Below are 20,303 nucleotides of genomic sequence, written 5' to 3'. Positions count from 1 at the left end.
TAGTTCAAACCCCACCATAATCCATGCCTAGTCCCTGATACAGAATGTTTGGTTTGTCATTGGTGTTAAGCATGGAGTCACAGGCCATGGCAGTGACTGATAGTACATTAATGTAAAGGGACAATATCTCAGCACTCTACCACTGTTATAAACATAAGACTGTGAAATACCAGAATTCTATAAAGGCAAAGCAGCACCATTTGGGAGTCACAGTGAGGAAAGAGGAAATAGAATGCATAGGTCTACATATAGTCTTTCTGTCCTTAAATCACTACTACAATGAGCCTTGGGTAGTAACTTTTTTCATTTCTCATTTAAAATGCCACACACATGTAATGTATATTGATTTTCAACTCCAGATTTCTCAATAAAATTAACTTAGAACTTTGATCACGCTAGGGATCACAGGCTCTTCCAATTTAGGTGAACTGCACTGGTAAGCATAAGTGTCTCAATTACTAGGATACCAAGAACAAAATTGCCTGCTGTTGCTATACTTTTGAACCTAACAAGCTTTGATTAACTGGACAAATGAACAAAGGCTGTATTCAGCGTGTCCTTGCTCTTTCATTTCTGGGTCCACAAATGCTACTACATTTTGTCATTAATGCATTCAAGACTTGGTTGGTCTGAGATCTGTTGTATTACCTTAATGTATGCTCACAGAAAGTACTATGTGTACTGAATAGGCACTCTAGAAAACGACACACCACATGGTTTCCACAATTATAAGTTTGATTGATACTCTGACCTTTCAAAGGTATCATTAAATGGAATTCGTGGTTCTGTGGAGACAGGAAGGATCAGCTTAGTTAAAAATACAAATTCAGCCCCAGTGGTTCTGAATACTTGTAAATTCAATCCGTCTGCGTTTTAAAGAGGAACGTGAGGTGAAAGCAGAACATTAAAAAAAGTCCATCTAAAATGTTCTCTTGAAAACTTTTTCCAAATGCACAGAGAAATCAGAGTCCTTACATATATAAATACTACGTTTTTAATATTACAGGAATATGAAGAGTTCTGATGAATGTTTTGGCTTTTGCTTGCTCCTGTGCCCCTTATTTAGAGCAGCAATATATTTTTTTACTTATGTGTTTTAGTCATTTCTATTTGGATTTATTACATTTCGAAATCCATGCTGTAATGAGTTAATTAAACTGTAGAGTGGAAGTCTCTGTCCCTTTTTGCACTGCGCAGTTAAAGAAGCACTAGACCAATAATCGCAATCAGCATTAGGATACCAGCTAGTACACAGATGCTGATGAAGACAATGTCACTGGTGTCCTGCCCCCGGAAGTCTGCGTCAGAGGAGTCGGCGTCCTCGGTATTTGTGTCCGTCCTCTCGGTCAGCTGGTTCAGCCGATATCGGTCATCTCCAGAGATGATATTTATGGAGGCCTCCTTGTGTCGGGGTTCACACTGCACCTCGTACTCCTGGATGTTCTCCTGCTGGCCGTCGGAGAAGTCAACGTACAGGGTATTCACCATCACCGTGGCGTTCCTTCTCCTCTGCAACACATGGGACAGCACCAGCACTGCTTCACTCCGCTGGGAGAGCTGCGTCGTGCTGGGATAGTAAGAGGTGTCGGGAAGGTGGAGCAGTCGGAGGGTGAGCTCAGACTATGTGGTGGAAATGAACGGCTTGTGTGAGGAAGAAGAAAGAAGTCAGGTAAGAAGCCGGAGATCAGGAACAAGTGTCCTTGGCTTTCAAAACATTAGTCAGAGAACCAAGGTGAGAGAAGCTGGGAAATGACTGAATATGTGCCTCATCCCCTTATCTAGTCTGTAGTATGCAAGTAACTCTACTTGTTTATAAGCTGTGGAGAACGTGCGTTCTGTAGCTCCAACGTGTGGTCAAATTTGTAGTTTTTTTTCAAAAAAACTTTAAGAGAAACCAAATGTGCAAGCAATTAGACTCGGGTTCTGTTATTCAGAGGCGACAAAGGAGGTGCCGTTATGCTGCGGTGGTGACAACTGAGAGGACGCTTTTCCTCTTGCAGCTTTGAAACAAGAGAACGCAAGATGTTAATTTATGTGCCTTTCGGTTCAGGTTGTTCAGACAGGAGGTGCGATAAACTTAAGCTACCCACAGCAAGAACCTGTACAAATTCCAAAATACCAGAGTAGAATACAGCAGTGGAGGGAGAATTTAGTCCCAGGAAACCTGTATTGCTTTGCGTCCCACCGCCAGTTTAGATATAATTAAAGTGCAATTGTTTCCCTGAAGGATGAGACCATTTTGATATTTTAGAACTACTGGGAGCCGCAAGCTTTTGGGTGAAGCCTGAAAACTAAGTGCTAAAATATAGTTATTGACATTGAAGTATAGCAACATTTCAATTATCACCTGCAGTTTGGCCTTTACAATGAAATTGTTATTGTACAACAACATTGGCATGTTGTTAAATAACACTGTATTCTTTAGAATCTTTTGAAAGATTCTAACTGATAATGAATGACTCCACTTGTGAACATGGAGTTTGTGTTGAAGCCAAGAGTGTGTCCTGGCACTGATACTGGAAAGAGGAAGCACCACTCAGCAGGTGGGTAAACACCAAGGACTCACCTGAGACTCTGTGCCGCAGGTGACAAACCTGGCTATAATTTTGAAGGTGGTTGCTGTCATCTGGGCGGCACAGCTGGGGTTCCCCAGATACACACTGTAGCGGTCTAGCTGGGGCAGGGCCTGCTGGGAAATCTGGATTTGGAAGTCAGTCCTGCTGCAGCTCACGTTGACCGGGACCACTTGGACACACAGAAACACAGGGGCAGCAGTCAGGCACAGCTCTAGAAGGCGTGCAGTCAGCCTCAGGACGTTTCTCTGCTCTACGGTCACAAGACGCAAAAGGTCTTTATGAAAATAAAGTCCTGATTTGGATATAACTCGTGCATACCTGGAGTTCAATTTGAACAGCAGTCCTGGTCAAGCAGTTTCTGTTATTGTCACCAAGTTTTAGAAGTGGCTCATCTGAGGCTTATCATATCTGAAAAGGTTGATGCGTCTTTTTACTCTGCTTTCGCGGCTATTCAGCTTGAAAGCAATATATAATTAGAACCCCCATACCCTACCAGGCGGCAAATACTCTTTAAAGCGCAGACCGGCCCCTGTCTATTCGGCCCCCCGGATGCATTTAACTGAGACTCACCACCTATGTAGGAGATGGAGAAGCCCCTGTAAGCCGCGTTCCGGTCGGTGTTCAGGACGACAAGGAGCTTGTTGCTTTTGGAAAGCAGGGGGGGTGGCATTTCGGATCCGCACCACCTCCCCAGCAGGGGGTCCCGTTGGCTGCTCCCGTCGTGAACAGCCAGGGAGTCGTAGTCGCAGGCGTCCGTGAGGCTGTTCCTGTCCTCCAGCTCCATGTCCGAGGCGTACAGCTTGACCCGGTACCCCGCAGCCAGGCTCACCGTCCAGTGGCAGTTGATGTTGTTGGGGTAGATGTCGGGATACTGGGGGCTGCTGAAGTTCCCCTTTATGGCTGTGAAGATCTGCTGGCATTCCCCTGTGTTTCAACATAATAAAGACACCGCAGGTGAACAGATGTTGGCTCTACAGTGGGAGCCTCTGCATTTCCTCTCCTGGTGCTACAGAGCTCCTGCTCTCCCGCGTTGGTGTTCCCTCTTGTGTGCAAAACACAACACCAACACCACTTCACATCAGTGCGTCTTGACCACTCGGTACTCTAGGCCAGAAAGAGGAAAGAGGTGTGTCGTGTTGCACTACCATTCAGTTATTAAACGGTCAGCTTCTCGGTTCCTCTGCGACAGCCACAAGAACAGAAGACGGGTTTCAAACGAGAGGAGGACAATTTCGTTGGGGCAGATCCATGGTGAAATTGCCCTTATGGGCTGTGAAGAGCTGCTGGTTTTCCCCTGCATTTCAAAATTCTGCAGCAGAAAAGATGTTGGCGCTAGAGTAGGAGAATCCCACTCCCTCCCCTGGTCAGACTGGATTCTCCATGAGGAGCTCACTGCTGTTCGGACCCTGAGCTTATTTCAGAGGTGCTTTAGTAGGGACAGAGGTAGAGGGAGGTGCCACTGATGGGGGGGAGGTCAGGTGGAGGTTGGAACGTGGGATCGTTCTGCCCTTATTTCTTCTGTTTTTAAAAATATCTGAAAACCCCCTCCCTCCCCCCAAAAAAGGATCGGGGAATTTGAAACAGCAAACACATCAAACTTGTACAGAGGAGGAAAGCCAGATGAGTGATTGATGGGTTTGTCCACCAGTCAGAAGTAAGACGGGTCTGGCACAGCTAGGGTCTCCACCCCTCCGCCTTGATGGAGTCCTGTAAAAAGCCATTTCAGAGCTGCATCAGCCTCTGTCCTAGTTATCTGTCCGCCGACTTGTCGAAAAGCAAAGGAAGACTCAGGAATCAAATTCTGCACACCTATGCAAGCCCCCACACCTCAAACCAGCAGGTGCAAACTCCCCCTGTGTCCCGCGGGCCCGCTCCCAACCCCCGACTCACCGGAGTAGTAGTACGCTTTGAAGCCCCGGCCTCCGATGTTGAAGTCCGATCGGAAGACCACCAGCAGCTGGCTGGAGCTGGAGACGGCGCTGGGGGGGGTCTCGCTGCCGCAGTAGTTGCCGAGCGGCCTGTGCCTCGCGGTGGGGCCATCGAACACGGCCACGTAGTCGAACCCGCACTGCTCGTTGTTCTCCAGCTGGAAGTCGAGGAAGACCAGGCTGACCACGGTGCGGTTGGAGACGCGGACAGTCCAGGAGCACTCGGCGTTGTTGGGGTAGCTGTCAGGGTAGTCGGGGCTGGATATGGTGCCGGACAGCCCCGTGAGCACTCCGCCACACACATCTGCCAAGAGTTGCCAGCAGAGGAGGGTGACTGTCTGTGCAGCCTCTTTACCGACAAGTGCTTCAATACAGCGACTCAATAATACGATACAAGAGGAGAACACTAGGTGTGTATTTAGGTGTGAATTCATTGTCCTTTCATGTGATCATGTGCCCAAACTCCCTCCCACAGCCCAGAGACATGCTGGCAGGTTAAGTGACTCCTGGAAAAGGTGGCCCTGGTGCATGTGTGTCTGTGTCAGTGTGTCCCCTAATGGGCAGGTATCCTATCCAGGGTGTGACCCCGCCCTTGCACTTGTTACAACATGTAAGAGCAGAAGCTATCATGTGCTTTACACTTCCTGCCCGAGACTGCAAAAGCCTAATATTCTTAAAAGGGCAAAACTTAATTTGGTGGATATTCACCATGAGAATAGTGTTTCACGGGATGCAAACCCTGGTTTCTTGAGTTGTACAATGCCACCTGAAGCCCTAAAGAATGGCGAGCCTCAATACTGCACTATTGGTATGGTTACTTTTATTCATCACTTATTAATGCTTTAATTTTAGTGTCAAGGTCAGAGTGTATAAGTCATTGAAAGAAGTACTGAAGAAACAAAAGGCTGTACTTTACTGTGAGCTACACCTGTACATCACTTTGACCCTGAAAACAATAAAAGATCCCACTTCAAGAACAATGGTAAAGACAGTATCCTGGCCAGATCCGGGTATGTCTTGTTTGGACTTTAAACAAAACATTACAACCATTTTACAAAGGTAAAAACCTGCCCATGGCCTGTCAACCAACCAACCAATCAATCAATTGATCGATCAATTGCAGGTAAGAACATGCAACCTGAGCAATCGGTCAATGAAATGATTGATTAATTCCTGTCACATCTTTGCTTACCTTTCCTGTATCCCACAGAGAATCCGCTGTGTGCCACGTGTCTGTCCGAGCGGAAGACGATGGACATGACGTGCCAGGACGAGGTGAACGGCGGAGGGGAGTTCTCCCCACAGAACGTCCCGAGGAGGTTGCCTTGGTCCTGGGAGGCCCCGTTGTAAATCTGAACGTAGTCGTAGGCACAGTCGTCGTGGTACTCCAGCTCGAAGTGGTGAAACGTCAGCAGGACGGAAGAGCCCTCTGCCACCACGATGAGCCAGACGCACTCCGTGTCGCAGGGGTACAGCCCCGGGAAGTTGGGGCTCGATATGTTGCCGGTCGGCGCGGAGAGAATGCCACCGCACTTCACCCCTGGGGAAGATTAACCATGAATAAATAATGAATTGCATTGCAGTAGCTGTGGCTGTGAATTGGCCGACCGGTTCTGAAATCTAAGAAGCGTTATTCCAGTACTTCTATGAAGTAATGCAGTCGAGCTGTCATTTCACCAGACGTTACTTGAGACAGATCCCCGAATTCCATTTTTGCATCGTACCCATTGAAAGAACTGGCGGGAAGTGTTTTTTTCTCAGAGTGTGTGAACGTGGCCCATGTGACATCACACAGTTTGCAGCTGAGTACGGTTTGGTTGGCTTTAGGTTTAATAGAGCAATGTCAGCATGTGGAGTGTTAGCAGGGCTCAGATCTTTGTGTTAGCAAAAAGGGGGGATACTCATCGTAGCTTTGTAGCACATTACAATGAAGTGCCAATGCTCACTGAACATAAGCCAGCTAGGACCTCTCCCAGCTGTAAATGATTAGTAAACGCGAAATATATGCAGCACTGGGTGTTTCGGTCATTTTGACCCTTTTCATGAACAGTGACTTGCCTTTGCCTGCCTATGGAACACATTAACTGAAATGTTTGTCCTGTTCAGGAAAATGTGAAAGCGAAAAAGGACATATGCTATGGTAACCCACGTGAACATATTCATATATTTACATATACAGTTACAAAAACATTTTACTTCTTAAGCAAAGTGCTGCTTACGCTGCACAGTTTAAAGATTCAACATTATTACACAAGATTAAAAATGGGAAAGGTTTACTTTCAGGGAAAAGGAGCTGTGGTTTTGTAAAACAGATGCAAATGTATAATTATTTGACAACAAGAAACTCTTTATACATGACTGCCTTTTTTAGTTGTTTAGTGCTTATGGCACATCCAGATTCTTAGAACAGTCCTCATCTAGGTGATGAAATATGTCTTTTTATTACTGATCTGATATGTGCACTGCTCTGCACTTTTCACAGTGAATAATGCATGCAAAAATCAGACGCTTTGTGAGTCGGAGTACTTTAAGAATGAAACGTTCTGGACTAACCCCCCAGGCTGTAGGACGAGGAGGCTGTGACCCGCCTGCAGAGTGAGAGGTGACTAGGAGGCAGCTGTACAGGTGGAGATGGGAAGGAGGCAGGATGCACGAGACCAAATGTGAAAAAGAGGTGTTTGTGTGAGACGTACATTGGGAAGGTTTGTGATTTTGAACAGCTGTATGAGATTGTCTTGTTTGTCATTATTCCTCCCCAACTTCAATTAAGAGCGTCTATTTACAAAACTTTGCGGTAGGTTTTCAGGGTTGGGGCAGGTCTCAGAGGTTTGTGGGAGTGTGGAACATGCTAACCAGCCAATTGCTGAACACTTTTTTTTAAAAGTTTCTAAACTGAATTGCAGGATGGAACTTGAATTCAGGATAGCCTGAATTCAACTGAACGAACATATATATATACAATATACAGTATATACTATATATACTGAAGAATATTGACTCCTTACAGTTTATCTCCCTAGTTATCACATTTCTTTAATTAACTCCCTTTTATATTGAGGCAATTTGTGAATCTTTGTGGTCTATCTGGTTATTCTGGTAATTGAACCAAGTAATTGTAAAGAAATAAGTCACTAAATGTGAAATATTTCCACTCCAATTCCATTCCCTTCCAATCTCATCATTATACAGTCATCAGCCCCTGTAAAGATAACAGATTTTATTTTCCTCTTAAACAAACAAGTATAATTCATTGAACGAAAGGGGCAAGTGTAGTTGTCTCAGACACACAGAAGTTTGTACTGGAGCAAAGTGAGAAAGAAAGACAGTTTCTATGTTTTTTGTAATGTAGAGTGTGGTAACTACATTAAATTAAACATCTTATTTCAAAACCTCCATTCATAGCCCCTAAAATCAAGTACCTTATGCAGTTAGTAAACCCTTTACTGCCAAAAACAGAAATTCTAGATTACAGTATAAATAAAGGCAATTTCATTAGTCAGACCAGAATTTAATTGTTAAGGCACTGCTTAAAAATCCTTTCCCTCTCATGGCAAGTGTTCTGACAGACCTCCATTCATTGAACAGTGAGAAAATCGTGAAGAAAAAAATCTTACCTTTTTTTGGCACAGCCTGGTTGATTGCAGAGAGGAATGGAATGAGGACAGCAATCCTAAATGACATTTTTGCATGCACTTAGCACAATAGCTATATCCTTAGAGTAAGGAGAGCAGTAACATTGAAGTCAATAGTTATAGGATGAAGCACAGGGTTGTAGAATTAACAGTGTGATGAATAATTAATTGCTGGTTTGAATTGGGAATCTGATATTACCCTTGCCTCCTACACTAAATTTTAATGGTCTGTATCAAATGTCCTTGTGATTTACACAGTTCCAGAAGCCGTGTTGGTACACTCTGTTTAGAGGAAAGGGATAAATGTTTTATAGATGTGACAATGGGTTGACACAGGTCTTCTGTGGTGCAGAGCAAGACAAGTCTGCTCTTTGTCTCACCGGGCCTCAGATGGTTGTTGAATGAGCTCCCACCCACAGCCAGCAAGCAGCAGGCAAATGGTCCCACAGGGTCAGCTGGCCGGCTGCTTGATGGTTTTGTGTTGGTGCCTCAGAGCCAAACTGCCACCATTGTACACAAACTCCTCAAATCAAGCTGGCGAGAAGAAGCTTAATTCTTGAGCGTGATAACGCTGGACATGGGCTGAGCCCATTCACTTGAAATCACTCCGTTCTGTACTACAGCCTCTTTTTGGTGATGTTCTGCTTCGGCTGGGTCAATGTCCAGTGTTATCAAAACCATGTGATACATGTCCACAGGTATAACTGAGCATTTTTAACATCTAAGAACACAGTGATCCAGAAGCACTGGGCGATTGGACACAGAATTTCAGCCTGTGAAAACTTTGAAGACCGTGCATTCGTTTCAAAAGGATAGTTATCCGCAATACACCAACTGTGCATTGGTTCCTTTTCCATAGCCATTTTCATCCTCCTTGTTGTGAGAGGGTTGCATGGGTACCATCGAGACAGCTAATATATGCAAGTACTTTGCTACAGTATCGGGGCTTAGCTATCTCAGTGTGTAAGGCTGGGTTGAGAGACTCTTTCACTGGAATCTAAGGACATGCAAGATCATCCCAAATTTCCAAGACTTAGAAATTTTAATCCCAGTAGTAGGCATCCATTAACGCTGTTTCAAATTAAAACAACCAATTTCATAACCTGAAGCAAAGATGCAAATGAAATGAGGATAAAAAAATGTATTATGGAAAAACTTATTTTTCATTAATAATTTATTTTCTTGCATCTAAATGAGCAAAGTGCTGTAATATTTCACACAGGCCTCTGTGATCTCATTTCTTACACAGTCCCACCTGTTATGAAAGACTTATTAAAAGAGTATTGCAGAATGAGAACATTACTTCTACATCAATAGCACATGGGGTTTAGTGCTTACTAAGCAGTAGCTCTGCTTGAAGAAGTTCAGCCCCAAAGGTTCTGTAGACTGCATTCCTGGGTATGAGACACGCTTGCAAAAACTGATGAGATTTGAATTTCCGACAATTCTTCGGTTCTTTCAGAATCTGCTTGCCTTCACTGTGTTAGTATTATATTCCTATGTACTGCATTTTCATCTCAGTTTCCAAGAGTAGAAAAGGAGGCTTCTGCATACAGTACAAACAGACTTGTACTGGCGACTCTAGGGTGTTCAGTGTGTTTACGAAGGACTTGACTGAAAGCCTGAACACTTAAGCTGAGGAATTTAATTCTTAGGTTGGCATGACAGATAATCAAACCGGATTATGAAGCTTTGTGTATTAATAATGACAAAAACCCTGAAATGCAATATTGCAACTATGCATTTTATTTTTGTTGGTATTGGTATTTGTATTTTACAAATAAAAAATATAACCTTTACCCATTCCCTCCTGGCATGTGTACGTTCCCATGTTGACTTACCCGATAAGTATTTTCATTGTTTACTAAGACATAATCCTGGCAAGGCAACAAGGTCCAGTTGAATAATTACAGAAGTAGCAACCCAGGAGAATGCAAGCATGCAAGGAGACCAGGACACAGGGCGAAGGCACAAACAACACAGCAGTCATTATTGCACTAACAGCAGCCCAGGCGCAAGGGTGCAGGTAGGCAGTGCCTTTAAGTGCTTTTTTAAAATTCTACTTAAATGCCACAATACATATTTGTTTAATTTGAAAATAAATAGGTCATTAGGCGCTCTTCATTTGAGTAAAGAACTTGTAAAACAGAACCAAGGATTAGTTACTTATTATCTTTTTGTCCTTTACAAAGTCCTTTGGTAGTTTTTTTTTATGGGAGACTGGAAGGTATTATGTTACTCATTGCCATGGGATAAAGAACCATGGTTTTGTAATTATTATCATGCTTAGCAGGAACTCGTAAAAAAGCAACTTGCTTCATTGTATATATGTGTGTGAGATTTACATTACTGTAACAATTATGTACTACAGTGCCCACTGGTTAAGGTTTGTCTTTGTCTCATCTGTCGGTAAAGGAAGTCCTTCCAAGCAAATTCTGAAGCCTGGTAATGTCATGGCTTGGGCATGATCAGCCTCTGTATCTGGCTCACTTGTCTTTATTGAAGATGTAGTTAATGATGAAGCCGTGTAGGTTGGGGGCATTTCTGAAATAAAATGCTGGCACTAATGGGTTCATCTGTATGCAGTGGAGGTATTTCAGTTTTTGTTGTCTGTCGATTGTACCACTGCTTGATCTTTCAACAAAAGAACTAACTTCTATTTGCAAAACTTAAAATCTTTTGTTTAGGAATGAACAATTCAAAGGAACAGGTGCTTTTAAGAGGCGGCAAAGTTATGCTCAGGGCACCAGCCCAGGAAATCAGGGACAGAGGCACTGGCACTCTCAAAGAGGTAAAATTACTGGGGAACTGCCCTTTCACTGTCTGTTCCCACCCCACAACAGCAACATATAGAAACTGCAGAAAACTTTTCAGGTATAGAATTGCTGTATCACTTCAAATCTATTTCTCATCTATTCTATCAACTTTACACAAATCAACATTTACAATACAAATTTCTGTTGAAATACCCAGCAATTATTGCATTGAGTGAAAGGTATAAGCAATCTTACTGTCTCACGGATTTCAACATATGAAAATACGTACTTTGAAATATGAACATTTCTCTGATTTATATTCACAGGAATGTGGAAACACGGTTGAAAGTTCACTGTTTTGGAAACAGAGACCGAAAGTCTATTGGTTTTCACCCCAGCATAGTCTCAAATTTGACTCCTTGACCTGAAAAAAATGGATCCTGCAGCATAACAGATTTCTTAATCTGATATTTTCCAAATTTGATTGAAGAAAAAAAAACACAGAAAGAATTGATTTGCATTTATGTACTTCTGCTTCTGCTTGACTTTGGTTTCACAGCTGTCAGAGTCTTACTCTGGTTTGTGACGGCTTTGTCATACAGTATATATTTTTGATTTTTAAAAATTGCACATATATCGATTGCATTCTGAATGTTACAAAAGGCATTGCATAATCTTTTCATTTGGCTCAGTTGCTGCTCACTCGGTCTTTCTGTTTCTGGAACAGAGCCCCACCCAGGGGGACCCCCAGCTGAGCCGCAGGACATCCAGAGCTGCACAGGTGAACCCCAAAAACAATGGGGCCATCAGCCTCAAAGGACTGCTGGCAGCCCAGAGATTTACCAAGGGTCTGAAGGTAAAGAGGAGCACTGGTGCAGCTCCCTGTTCATATGTAGATATGGAGATGTGTCCCTGCTCAAATGCAGATATAAGCATTACATTTCTTTCCTGCTCATTCTTCTAGTCCACAGGGGGAAAGGGGGGCTAACGCATCAGTAAGTGCTCTGATGTTCTGTTATTACTATGTTATTTCCTAGACGTCGTGAAAAAATACATTCTCGGACGCCAGGAGTAAAAATAACACCCTCTCACTTTAACTGTTTAACTGTGTGCCCAGAACTGGATGTGTGGGACACAGACGGGCTGTACGGGGGCTGATGAGTACAAGATGGCACACGAGCTTGTGCTTCTTTCAGGAAGAAAAGGCTTTGTCTCAAGTGGCAGTAGTTTGCACACCCCCCCCTCCTCTCCAGCTGCTCTGTAAGTGGGGAGCCCCCCTGGGCGAGCTGGTTTCTGGAGTAGGAGTGCTGCTAGGGTGCCCTCTGTCTTGTGTGCTGGGTTCTTTATTTTCTTATTCGCTGCATCCAGAGCTGTGAAGGACTGCTAGTTCGATTGCCTAAGAACCCACTGAACACACTAGTTTCATCACAAGAATCTCTACATAGATATCTCTACATGGAGTCGCATTTTTCTGATTGATCTTTTTCTCCCCTTGACAATCAGGAACGCACTGTTTTAAAAATAGCCGCAAAGAGAAGCCCAGGGCTCCACTTGCAGAAGCCGGTCGCGATTGTGGATGACATGGTAAATATCACTGTCTGGGAAAGAGACCTGGGGGACCATCACACTGGACGGCCTCTGATTCTCTGTGTTAAAAAGAACCCGATTACCATAATCACATCTTCTTTTAGCATCGGAAAATATTTTACAATTAATTGGAAAAACAATAGTTTTATTTTTAATATATAATTTATTATTAGAAATGGTATGTGATTAACATGTAACTTGTAATTTATATGGTAGAGTATTAAATAGGGACAGAGGAAAAAATGCAACACCAAGGTCTAATGGACTTAATCACATATTTGGAAATGTGAACACAAATACAAATCAATCAATCCTGAAAATTATGAAATGTAAAATACTAACATACTGTATTAGAAAGTCTTGGGTCTTGGGTAAGGCCTCCCTGAGCAATAACAATCCTGGCAGCACTGATGCATGCTCCTCTGTAAGACGTGCCCTTGTAATCTCAGCACTGTATTATCTTGCACCGTCTTGGTGAAATATCAATACATCCTGATTGGTTTACAGGACCAGATAAGCTGTTGGCTCAGGGATTTTATCAATGTGCCTCCAAGCAGTAAGGTTACCCTTGATCCTCACCAAAGGTGATTTTAGTGTTACAGGAGAATTCTCCCCACATTGTCAGACTTCCATCTTAAACAATACAGTCAACATAAGGCTCACTGTGTGTCCTGTGGCAGGTCTATGAAACGGCATTCATCGATAAACAAAGCACTCCACGACTCTCAGCTGTCGGTTTTACCCCTGAATGGGTGTCAAAGCATGAAGATTACTTACATGCAGATGTAGTGCTATGGTAACCGTAGCCAGCACAATCCGAAAATGGTTACTCGGGTGCCGGAGTCAAAAGCGAGGGTTCTGAGGTGGCGTGGTGACCCTTTGCCTTCCGAGATGTGACCTGTCCAAAAAACAAGGCAGTTTTCTTGCGGTTGTCTCGGAACCACACACTTGGTCCTTGAAACAGTACATCTGTTTCTCCTGGTAACTTCATACACAGACAACAGGTCGCATCCAACTATGCCAAAACAAACCAAGCAGGGCATGATCTTACCATGTCTTTCTGGTCAGCTTTTCATGCATATGCTTAACTAATTTCAGCTATTTTGACACTAATCAAGTGCCAGACTTTCAGTTTTAGACGGCCCAGTGCACCGAGTAAGTCGCAGAAGCCAGACCCTTTATAAGATCACATACCATTAGCTCAGTATTTATTGTCCCAGGGAATAATACTCCTGGAACCTGTCTGCTCACTATTAAAAATGTAAATAAAATTATTGCATGTGTCCAGGGAGCTAAAAATGCAAAACACTAATGTTTTTATTGAATTTTAATTAGTATATATTTCTGCACAAATCATAGCTCTTTTCATTAAATTCACAAATAAAATATTTGAAATCCTTAGGAAACAGTTGGAGCACTTACTGCACATTGATCCACTGACATGAAATGTTAATGCAAATTACCAGTGGTAAAAAGCATTCATGAGCGAAATTTAGATTTATTTTCGTAAGTAGCAGAGGCCTATTCATCCAAAGATGTCACATGAGAATAATTATTAATGAATAATGCAGAATGGAAGGATGCTAGTTTTCTGATGGTTATTGTGGTTGTGACTCATTTAGATTAGATCTGGTATGTTATACTGCGGCCAGCCTGCGGGAGTAGACATATGAAGTATCAGTATCGGGTCTAGAAAATCTAAAATACCAAACACAGAAATATGATATCATGGAATTAAGAAAATAAAAGACGGTATTACCGTTTATTTACATAACTCCAAAATGGTAAAATCTGTCTTTTATGGATGTCCTTACTCAAAGCATTCCTGAGAACCTTGCTTGCCTGTTTCCATTGATTTAGACAAATGATCCTGTGTACGTGAGGCTTTCTCAAAATGAGTCTTAATTACTACTCAGAAAACCGTTCAGCTGGTGAGGGTAGTATATACCACTCACAATTAGGTTTAAGCTGGAAACCTTCAGTTTAAAAAAAGCATTTTTGAATAGCTTTTACTAATCCCCACTTTGGCACTTTTTGGAGACCACAATGCAGCCCAAGAAGAAAATGACAAATTTAACAAAGTGTGGAGACTCACTGCAGGCTGGTAGAATACAGGTTGTAAAGTTTAGAATACGACTGTGGCACTTTTTACTGTGGCAGTAAGCGAGCATCTACCAGAGAATCGATAATCTCAGAATCTGGCTTTTCTTAAGACAATAGTGTTCTAAATATTCAATTGTGTTATACTGAATAGTTCTGGGTTCATGCGCATTCAATCTGGGTCCAGAACAGCACGTAATTCCTGGCTTTTCCCACTTGTGATGCCTGCCTAGGTCCCCTCCACGTCCTCCAGGCCGCAGGAGAAGTTCTCCTGCGCCAAGGTCCAGCAGCTGGTGAAGAGCTTCCTGGCGTCGAGGCTGGAGGGAGTCTCCTACGAGGCCGGGCCGTGCACCGGGCTGGCCCAGGAGCTGAGCGAGGAGGTCAGAGGGCTGGTGAGGGCAGCGTGCCCCCGGCGCTACAAGCTGGTGTGCGTGGTCACCGTGGGCAAGAAAGCCCGGGAGGACGCAGTGGTGGCCAGTCGCTGCCTGTGGGACCCCCACTCCGACAGCTTCGCCTCCTGCACTTACGAGAACCCCACCCTCTTCTGCGTGGTCACTGTGTTTGCCGTCTACTGTGAGTGAGGTGCACTGTGCTCCGGGAGACAAATCAGAACCAGCACAGCCACTCGAGTCTCTCCCCTTCTCGCTGCGCTGCCCTTGCTTTTCAACTGCAGCAACTCGCTTGGTCTGAATAAAACTCACGCCAGCTGGCGTAAGTTGAGCACAGAAAAGCTTTTATTTTGAAGAACCTGTGTTCTATTATTTTGATGTGATTTATAGGGTACAGTGTTTTTTTTAAAAAAAAACAACAACATCTGCACGTTTACCTCAGTCCCTAGAATGCGGGCCAGCTTTTATATGGAAATATCTGCAAAATCTAATGTCTAATAAATGACCCAGCTGTGATATTTGTTCATAAAGAGAAATGCTGTAATCAGGGCTCTCTTATTCAAGCTGGCTCTCATGTCCTCAGGGCTCAGGACTGAACACTCCAATAAAGGACTTTATATGGGCTTCAACAGTTTAATAAAAGGAGAATATTGTTTCTATTATGCAGAAAGGAATTTGGGGTATTAAAATTTAAAAGATATTCACAGTCCACCTTCATCTCCCCCGAATCAAGCATGAGAAAGGGACTTTTGCAAGAAAATAAATCACATAATTTGGAAATGTTTGAAAGCCCCCACTCCTGTGCTTCAGAGAATAACATGGCATTTAACAAGTATATAGCAAAGATTGTAATTAATGTTCAGTATAGCGGCTTCAAAGATCTTTTTTTCTCCAACACATCCTTAGTATTCTTCTGAGGGCCAAGAACATGTTAGGTCTCTGCATATCAATGAATAACTGTTGATATGCAGTACATATGTATTTGTATATGCTTTCACACACGTGTAACAATAAATATGTACAGTATATCTATCATAAACATATTATATATACACATTATATAAAATAATTACAGATAATAAATAGGTATACTTTAGAGTGTGAGGAATAGTTCTTTAAGCCAAAAATCATCTTCTGAGAAGTCTGTTTTATTGTAGGATCTCCCTACAAATGAGGATCACACCATAAAACAGGATAAATGACCACAGCACTGCATATAGAAGAAAATCAGATCCATTACTGTCCAACTTTAAATGCAATTGGATGTTTCTGGAGGAACCTGTTCACATTTTAGTGGAACACGCACTCATGAAATATACCTCCCTGAATCATGTCTGTAAAATAGTATAAACTGTATCGCACTTGCATCTCCACACTGACACAAAGTGTGTACATCACGAGACCTGAGGCACACCTTAGAGACTTTGACTTTTTGTGCAGAAAGCTCTTCTGTTTGCCCCACTGAGTTCCCACCACTCCTGATTTTAAAACCTGTAACAGGAATCTTCTTTGAGTCCAATGCTCCTCAGAAAGTTAAATACGTCTTCATTAAAAGTCACAGAACCACATATCAGTGCAAACGGCGATTTCTTACAAGACTCCGCCACAGTCTTCAACGTGTCCAGGTTCAGTCGGCCAAGGTGAGTTTTCTCACGGTAACTCCAGGGAAGACTGTCAAGGCTTTCCTGCTAAACCAGAAGGATAAACAAGAGACTTATCCAACTGCAGCAGTTCAGCTTCCAGCTACAACAGCAGCAGCAACAAGAAAAGACAGACCGAAAACTGTAGGAACCTCCTCTCACAAGAAAACTACTCTCTTCTACGCCTCAGCCTACAAAAACCAAATCACTGAGAATAATGGCTGTTTAATTAGAGGACATTCACTATACCATTTCCACCTGTGTTTAGTATATGCTGAAGTAATACTATTTAGGAATTGCTATAGCAAAAATAACAAAAGCCTAGATTATGTAACTAGCTAACTGTGATAGGCAGCGTGCAGCTAGCAAAGGGGTAGGCTTAGGTTATCAGACCAGAGTGCTTTTAGTGCAAAAGAAAATCCAGCAACTTGCCAGGTGCCGGCAGCCTTGCTGTGATGTCACTGAGAGCTGTGCTCTCCTCCAATCAGCATTAACTCTCCTGTCGGGTGCTGTGGAACTCTCCAGTTGGATGTGTATAGGAATAATTGCCAAAGAGCTGAATCTAAAGACAACTGTCCACTCCAATTTGGTTGGGTATATGTGAAACAATTGACAATTCCCAGTTAATAAAAACTAAAGGAGAAAATAGGAGTGAAAGGGCAATAGGTACGTTGAAGAAAATTTGCTGCAGCTTACACCCACCTTGCTGAGCACGAAGAATGTGTTAACATTCCAGAACCGCGACTGCTCCTGAAGAAACGTCTTCATATAGATGTCCTTATACGTTCTGAAGCAGCAGACCAGGGTGACAAAGGTCTCGTCTTCTTCATTGTCAGTGATGTGCTGTAGCAGGGGGATCATGGGAGCTATGCCTGTGCCTGAGGCAATCATCAGGAGCTGTCCGAACTAAAACACAAGAGCATTGCGCTGTCACTCCAGACAGGAGAGCAGCCAACCCAATGCGCTTCCATTAAAGAGAAATATTCTTAGAACGGAAAGCTCCCGGTGTAATTACTTTAGTAATGGAAACTAAGTAAATGGAATTGTAAAAACCTTATTAGGTGCGTAGGGAAAGCCCCCAAATGGTCCGCGCCACTCCACAAGATCTCCTTCCTTCCAAGTCTTTATGTACCGAGACATCATCCCGTCTTGGCGGAGCTTTTGTGAGAGTGGAAAACAAAATGACTGCAGGAACTGCCACGGAAAGTCCAGATACAAACAGCAACACATCCTGAGAGAAAGAGATAATACCCATCTGGTATTATTTATTCATTCCATATTGAGGGTTTACAAATAACTGGACATAAAACGGGTGATTAGCCTTCCGCTTATAAGACACGAGCAAGAAGAACTAACAGCTGAAGTGAATGCGTTTTGAATCAGCCTTTAGTCACCCCTGCCTGTGTTTACTCCTTCATTTTTAATGTGTCCTGTGCTCTACAGTCAATTAAATTCCTCAAATCCCCCCCACCCATTCAAAATATGTGCGGTTAAAGGATACATTTCTGTAGGTATTCCGATTATGTGAAGACTGGAGAATACTTTCTGAGTGTTTCATAAAAAAAATGGCTAAATGGTTTCATATATTGAAAATACAAGAACGCAAATTCAAACACAGCAGGAGAAGGCTTTTCTCGTTACCTTGATGAGAAATTCACAGTATCCCTCTGCATGGATGGGGCTAACTGGGGTGTAAGCTCTTTGCACCTCCAGGCCTTCAACATTGCTCCTGGAAATCCAAAATTAATCATTTGCAAGGAATACCGATAATGATGATATCCTTTGTTTTATGTAGCGCCTTTTTACGAGAGCACCTCAAATGTTTCTTTACAATGAAGCAGTGCAAAACCAAAAACTGTCGGAGTACAGGAATACACAGGACTTCATGCATCCACTTTTTAACCGCTTTGTCCAGTACAGGGTCACAGGGCAGGTGGAGCCTCTCCCAGCAAGAAATGTTTGCGAGGAGAACACACCCTGGATGGGACGCCCATCCATCGCAGGGCAGACACAGACACCCTACCAGTATGTGTTTAGACTGGGGGAAGAAACCCACATGAACACAGGGAGAACATACAAACTCCACACAGACAGCACTCCAAGCACAGAACCAGGACCCCAGCTCTGCAAGGCGGCAGTGCTAACACTTGCTTCAGTTTCCTCCCACAGACCAAAGGCATACTGGTAGGTGAACTGGCTTCGGGGAAAACTGGCCCTGGTATGAGTGTGTTTGTGTGGCATGCGGGAGGACTGGCATCCTGTCCAGGGTGTACCCTGCCTTGTGCCCACTGCTTGAATGAAGATTTAAAATGGAAAGAAGCAGTTCCAGTAGTGGATTAAGTGCCTCCCATTAATTTATTCAATCTGTCAGCATTCAGACACCTTACCTTAACACGAGATGTTGTCCTAAACCCAGCCCCAGACTGGCACTGACTGGCAGCTTGAATCTATACAGGCAGGTGTCTTCAGTCAACACTTCCACAGACTCCAGCTGAAAGGCACTGAAAGAGTCTGTGCTCAGGATGGCCTCATTCCTCTGCCTCAAAGGGAACACGGAACGTCTCACTCTTTGAAACTACTGCTGCGGTACAATTATATCAGGCAATCAAGAACATGGCACTCAAGAGTGTAACTCATTTGACATTATCCGCAGGCAGGCCTGACAAGTTGACAAGTACAGGGTACATATCCTGAACCATTTAAGATTGTGTTTAGCATCATTATTCCTTGACCACGTTTTTACATTGATCTATTCCGTGTTTCATGACTACAGTATGCCTCTTCACGCAACACGAAAGCCGCGTTAATGTGACATTTAAAAAACAAAAAACAAAAAAACATTATCATCCGGCTGCGAATGGTTATCAACCCCAGCTCGAAACGAGAAGAGCCCCAGGAACAACCCACCGCTGCAGGCCGTCCGTCCCCGCGGAGCAGGGAGATGTCGCCCCCGGCTCGGGCTCGGGTCCAGCTGTCCAGCTGCTGGCGGTAGGTGTCGAACACGCAGGGCCGACAGCCGCTGCCGCAGCACTCGGACGCCAGCGGCTCCCTAGGCCTCAAACGGGCCCAGGCCGACTCTTCCTCCTCCTCCTCCTCCTCGTCTTCGCGATGCATCTGCTGAACAGGCAAAAGCCGCACAGGGGGGCGGCCGAGGGGATACGTTTTTAGCTTCATCGCACAGTACTCAGAAGCTACACTGCGGCCAGTACTGTTCAGTTAGTTGCTGTTTTACATTTTACACCAATTACAGTTGAACTCAGTGTTCAGTTCACAGTACGGGTCAATTGCTATGGCCAGATTAAATGTTTTGCTATCGCCTTTACTGTGCATGTGATGTTTACATTGTCTTTGGTATACAGAAATAACTTACTGGTCTTTATTCTTGACGTAGATTTCCATTAGTTCCACCGGTACGTAAGCCTTCAGGTGATTGACAATATACAACAGTATACCTGCGCTACTTTAGTTACCAACTGCATGCAGACTGAATGATATTTTCTCCAGATTCAAAGCCAAATACTTCGCTTGTCGATTAACCCACATAATACAATGAAAACAATTTTGTTTGTTTTTTAAAACGACAACAAAAACCACAAAACTTTAGTTCACAACATTACCTCTCATTGATGATCACGGGATATTTCCAAGGGATTTTCTGCAAATACCGCATTTTGTACCAAACGTGTTGTTAAACA

At 43.5% G+C, this 20,303-nt stretch overlaps 2 protein-coding genes across 2 annotated transcripts; one reads left to right on the top strand and one right to left on the bottom strand.

The window, feature by feature from the left end:
- Positions 1–777: 777 nt before the first annotated feature.
- cdcp2 (CUB domain containing protein 2) lies at positions 778–20,256 on the bottom strand. Its single transcript, XM_088927181.1, has 14 exons — positions 20,226–20,256; positions 19,516–19,722; positions 18,996–19,144; positions 18,250–18,337; positions 17,741–17,839; positions 17,311–17,514; positions 16,952–16,970; positions 16,563–16,617; positions 8,119–8,174; positions 5,697–6,044; positions 4,467–4,808; positions 3,147–3,500; positions 2,567–2,745; positions 778–1,509 (listed from the first exon to the last, which is right to left on the bottom strand). The coding sequence occupies exons 2-14, from the start codon at positions 19,720–19,722 to the stop codon at positions 1,198–1,200; spliced, it is 2,412 nt and encodes an 803-aa protein (XP_088783307.1). The 5' UTR covers positions 20,226–20,256; the 3' UTR covers positions 778–1,197.
- Positions 10,718–16,446, top strand: LOC148823358 (dynein light chain Tctex-type 5-A-like). The gene is made up of 4 exons (XM_088928400.1): positions 10,718–10,927; positions 11,620–11,748; positions 12,396–12,476; positions 14,813–16,446. The coding sequence occupies exons 1-4, from the start codon at positions 10,826–10,828 to the stop codon at positions 15,158–15,160; spliced, it is 660 nt and encodes a 219-aa protein (XP_088784526.1). The 5' UTR covers positions 10,718–10,825; the 3' UTR covers positions 15,161–16,446.
- Positions 20,257–20,303: the final 47 nt, after the last annotated feature.

This window comes from Atractosteus spatula, chromosome 11 (assembly GCF_055471065.1).
Source record: "Atractosteus spatula isolate fAtrSpa1 chromosome 11, fAtrSpa1.hap1, whole genome shotgun sequence".
Classification (NCBI taxonomy): Eukaryota; Metazoa; Chordata; class Actinopteri; order Semionotiformes; family Lepisosteidae; genus Atractosteus; species Atractosteus spatula.
This window is presented reverse-complemented; position numbering and strand designations above follow the sequence as displayed.

Excerpts from the sequence above, each read along its gene's own strand:
- LOC148823358 (XM_088928400.1), top strand. The coding sequence starts at position 10,826 with ATGAACAATTCAAAGGAACAGGTGCTTTTAAGAGGCGGCAAAGTTATG. Across the intron at positions 10,928-11,619 it reads GCACTGGCACTCTCAAAGAG|AGCCCCACCCAGGGGGACCC; the intron begins GTAAAATTACTG and ends TTTCTGGAACAG. Across the intron at positions 12,477-14,812 it reads TCGCGATTGTGGATGACATG|GTCCCCTCCACGTCCTCCAG; the intron begins GTAAATATCACT and ends ATGCCTGCCTAG.
- cdcp2 (XM_088927181.1), bottom strand. The coding sequence starts at position 19,722 with ATGCATCGCGAAGACGAGGAGGAGGAGGAGGAGGAAGAGTCGGCCTGG. Across the intron at positions 8,175-16,562 it reads GAAGACTGTGGCGGAGTCTT|GATTGCTGTCCTCATTCCAT; the intron begins GTAAGAAATCGC and ends AATGTCATTTAG. Across the intron at positions 6,045-8,118 it reads CCAGGCTGTGCCAAAAAAAG|GGGTGAAGTGCGGTGGCATT; the intron begins GTAAGATTTTTT and ends AATCTTCCCCAG.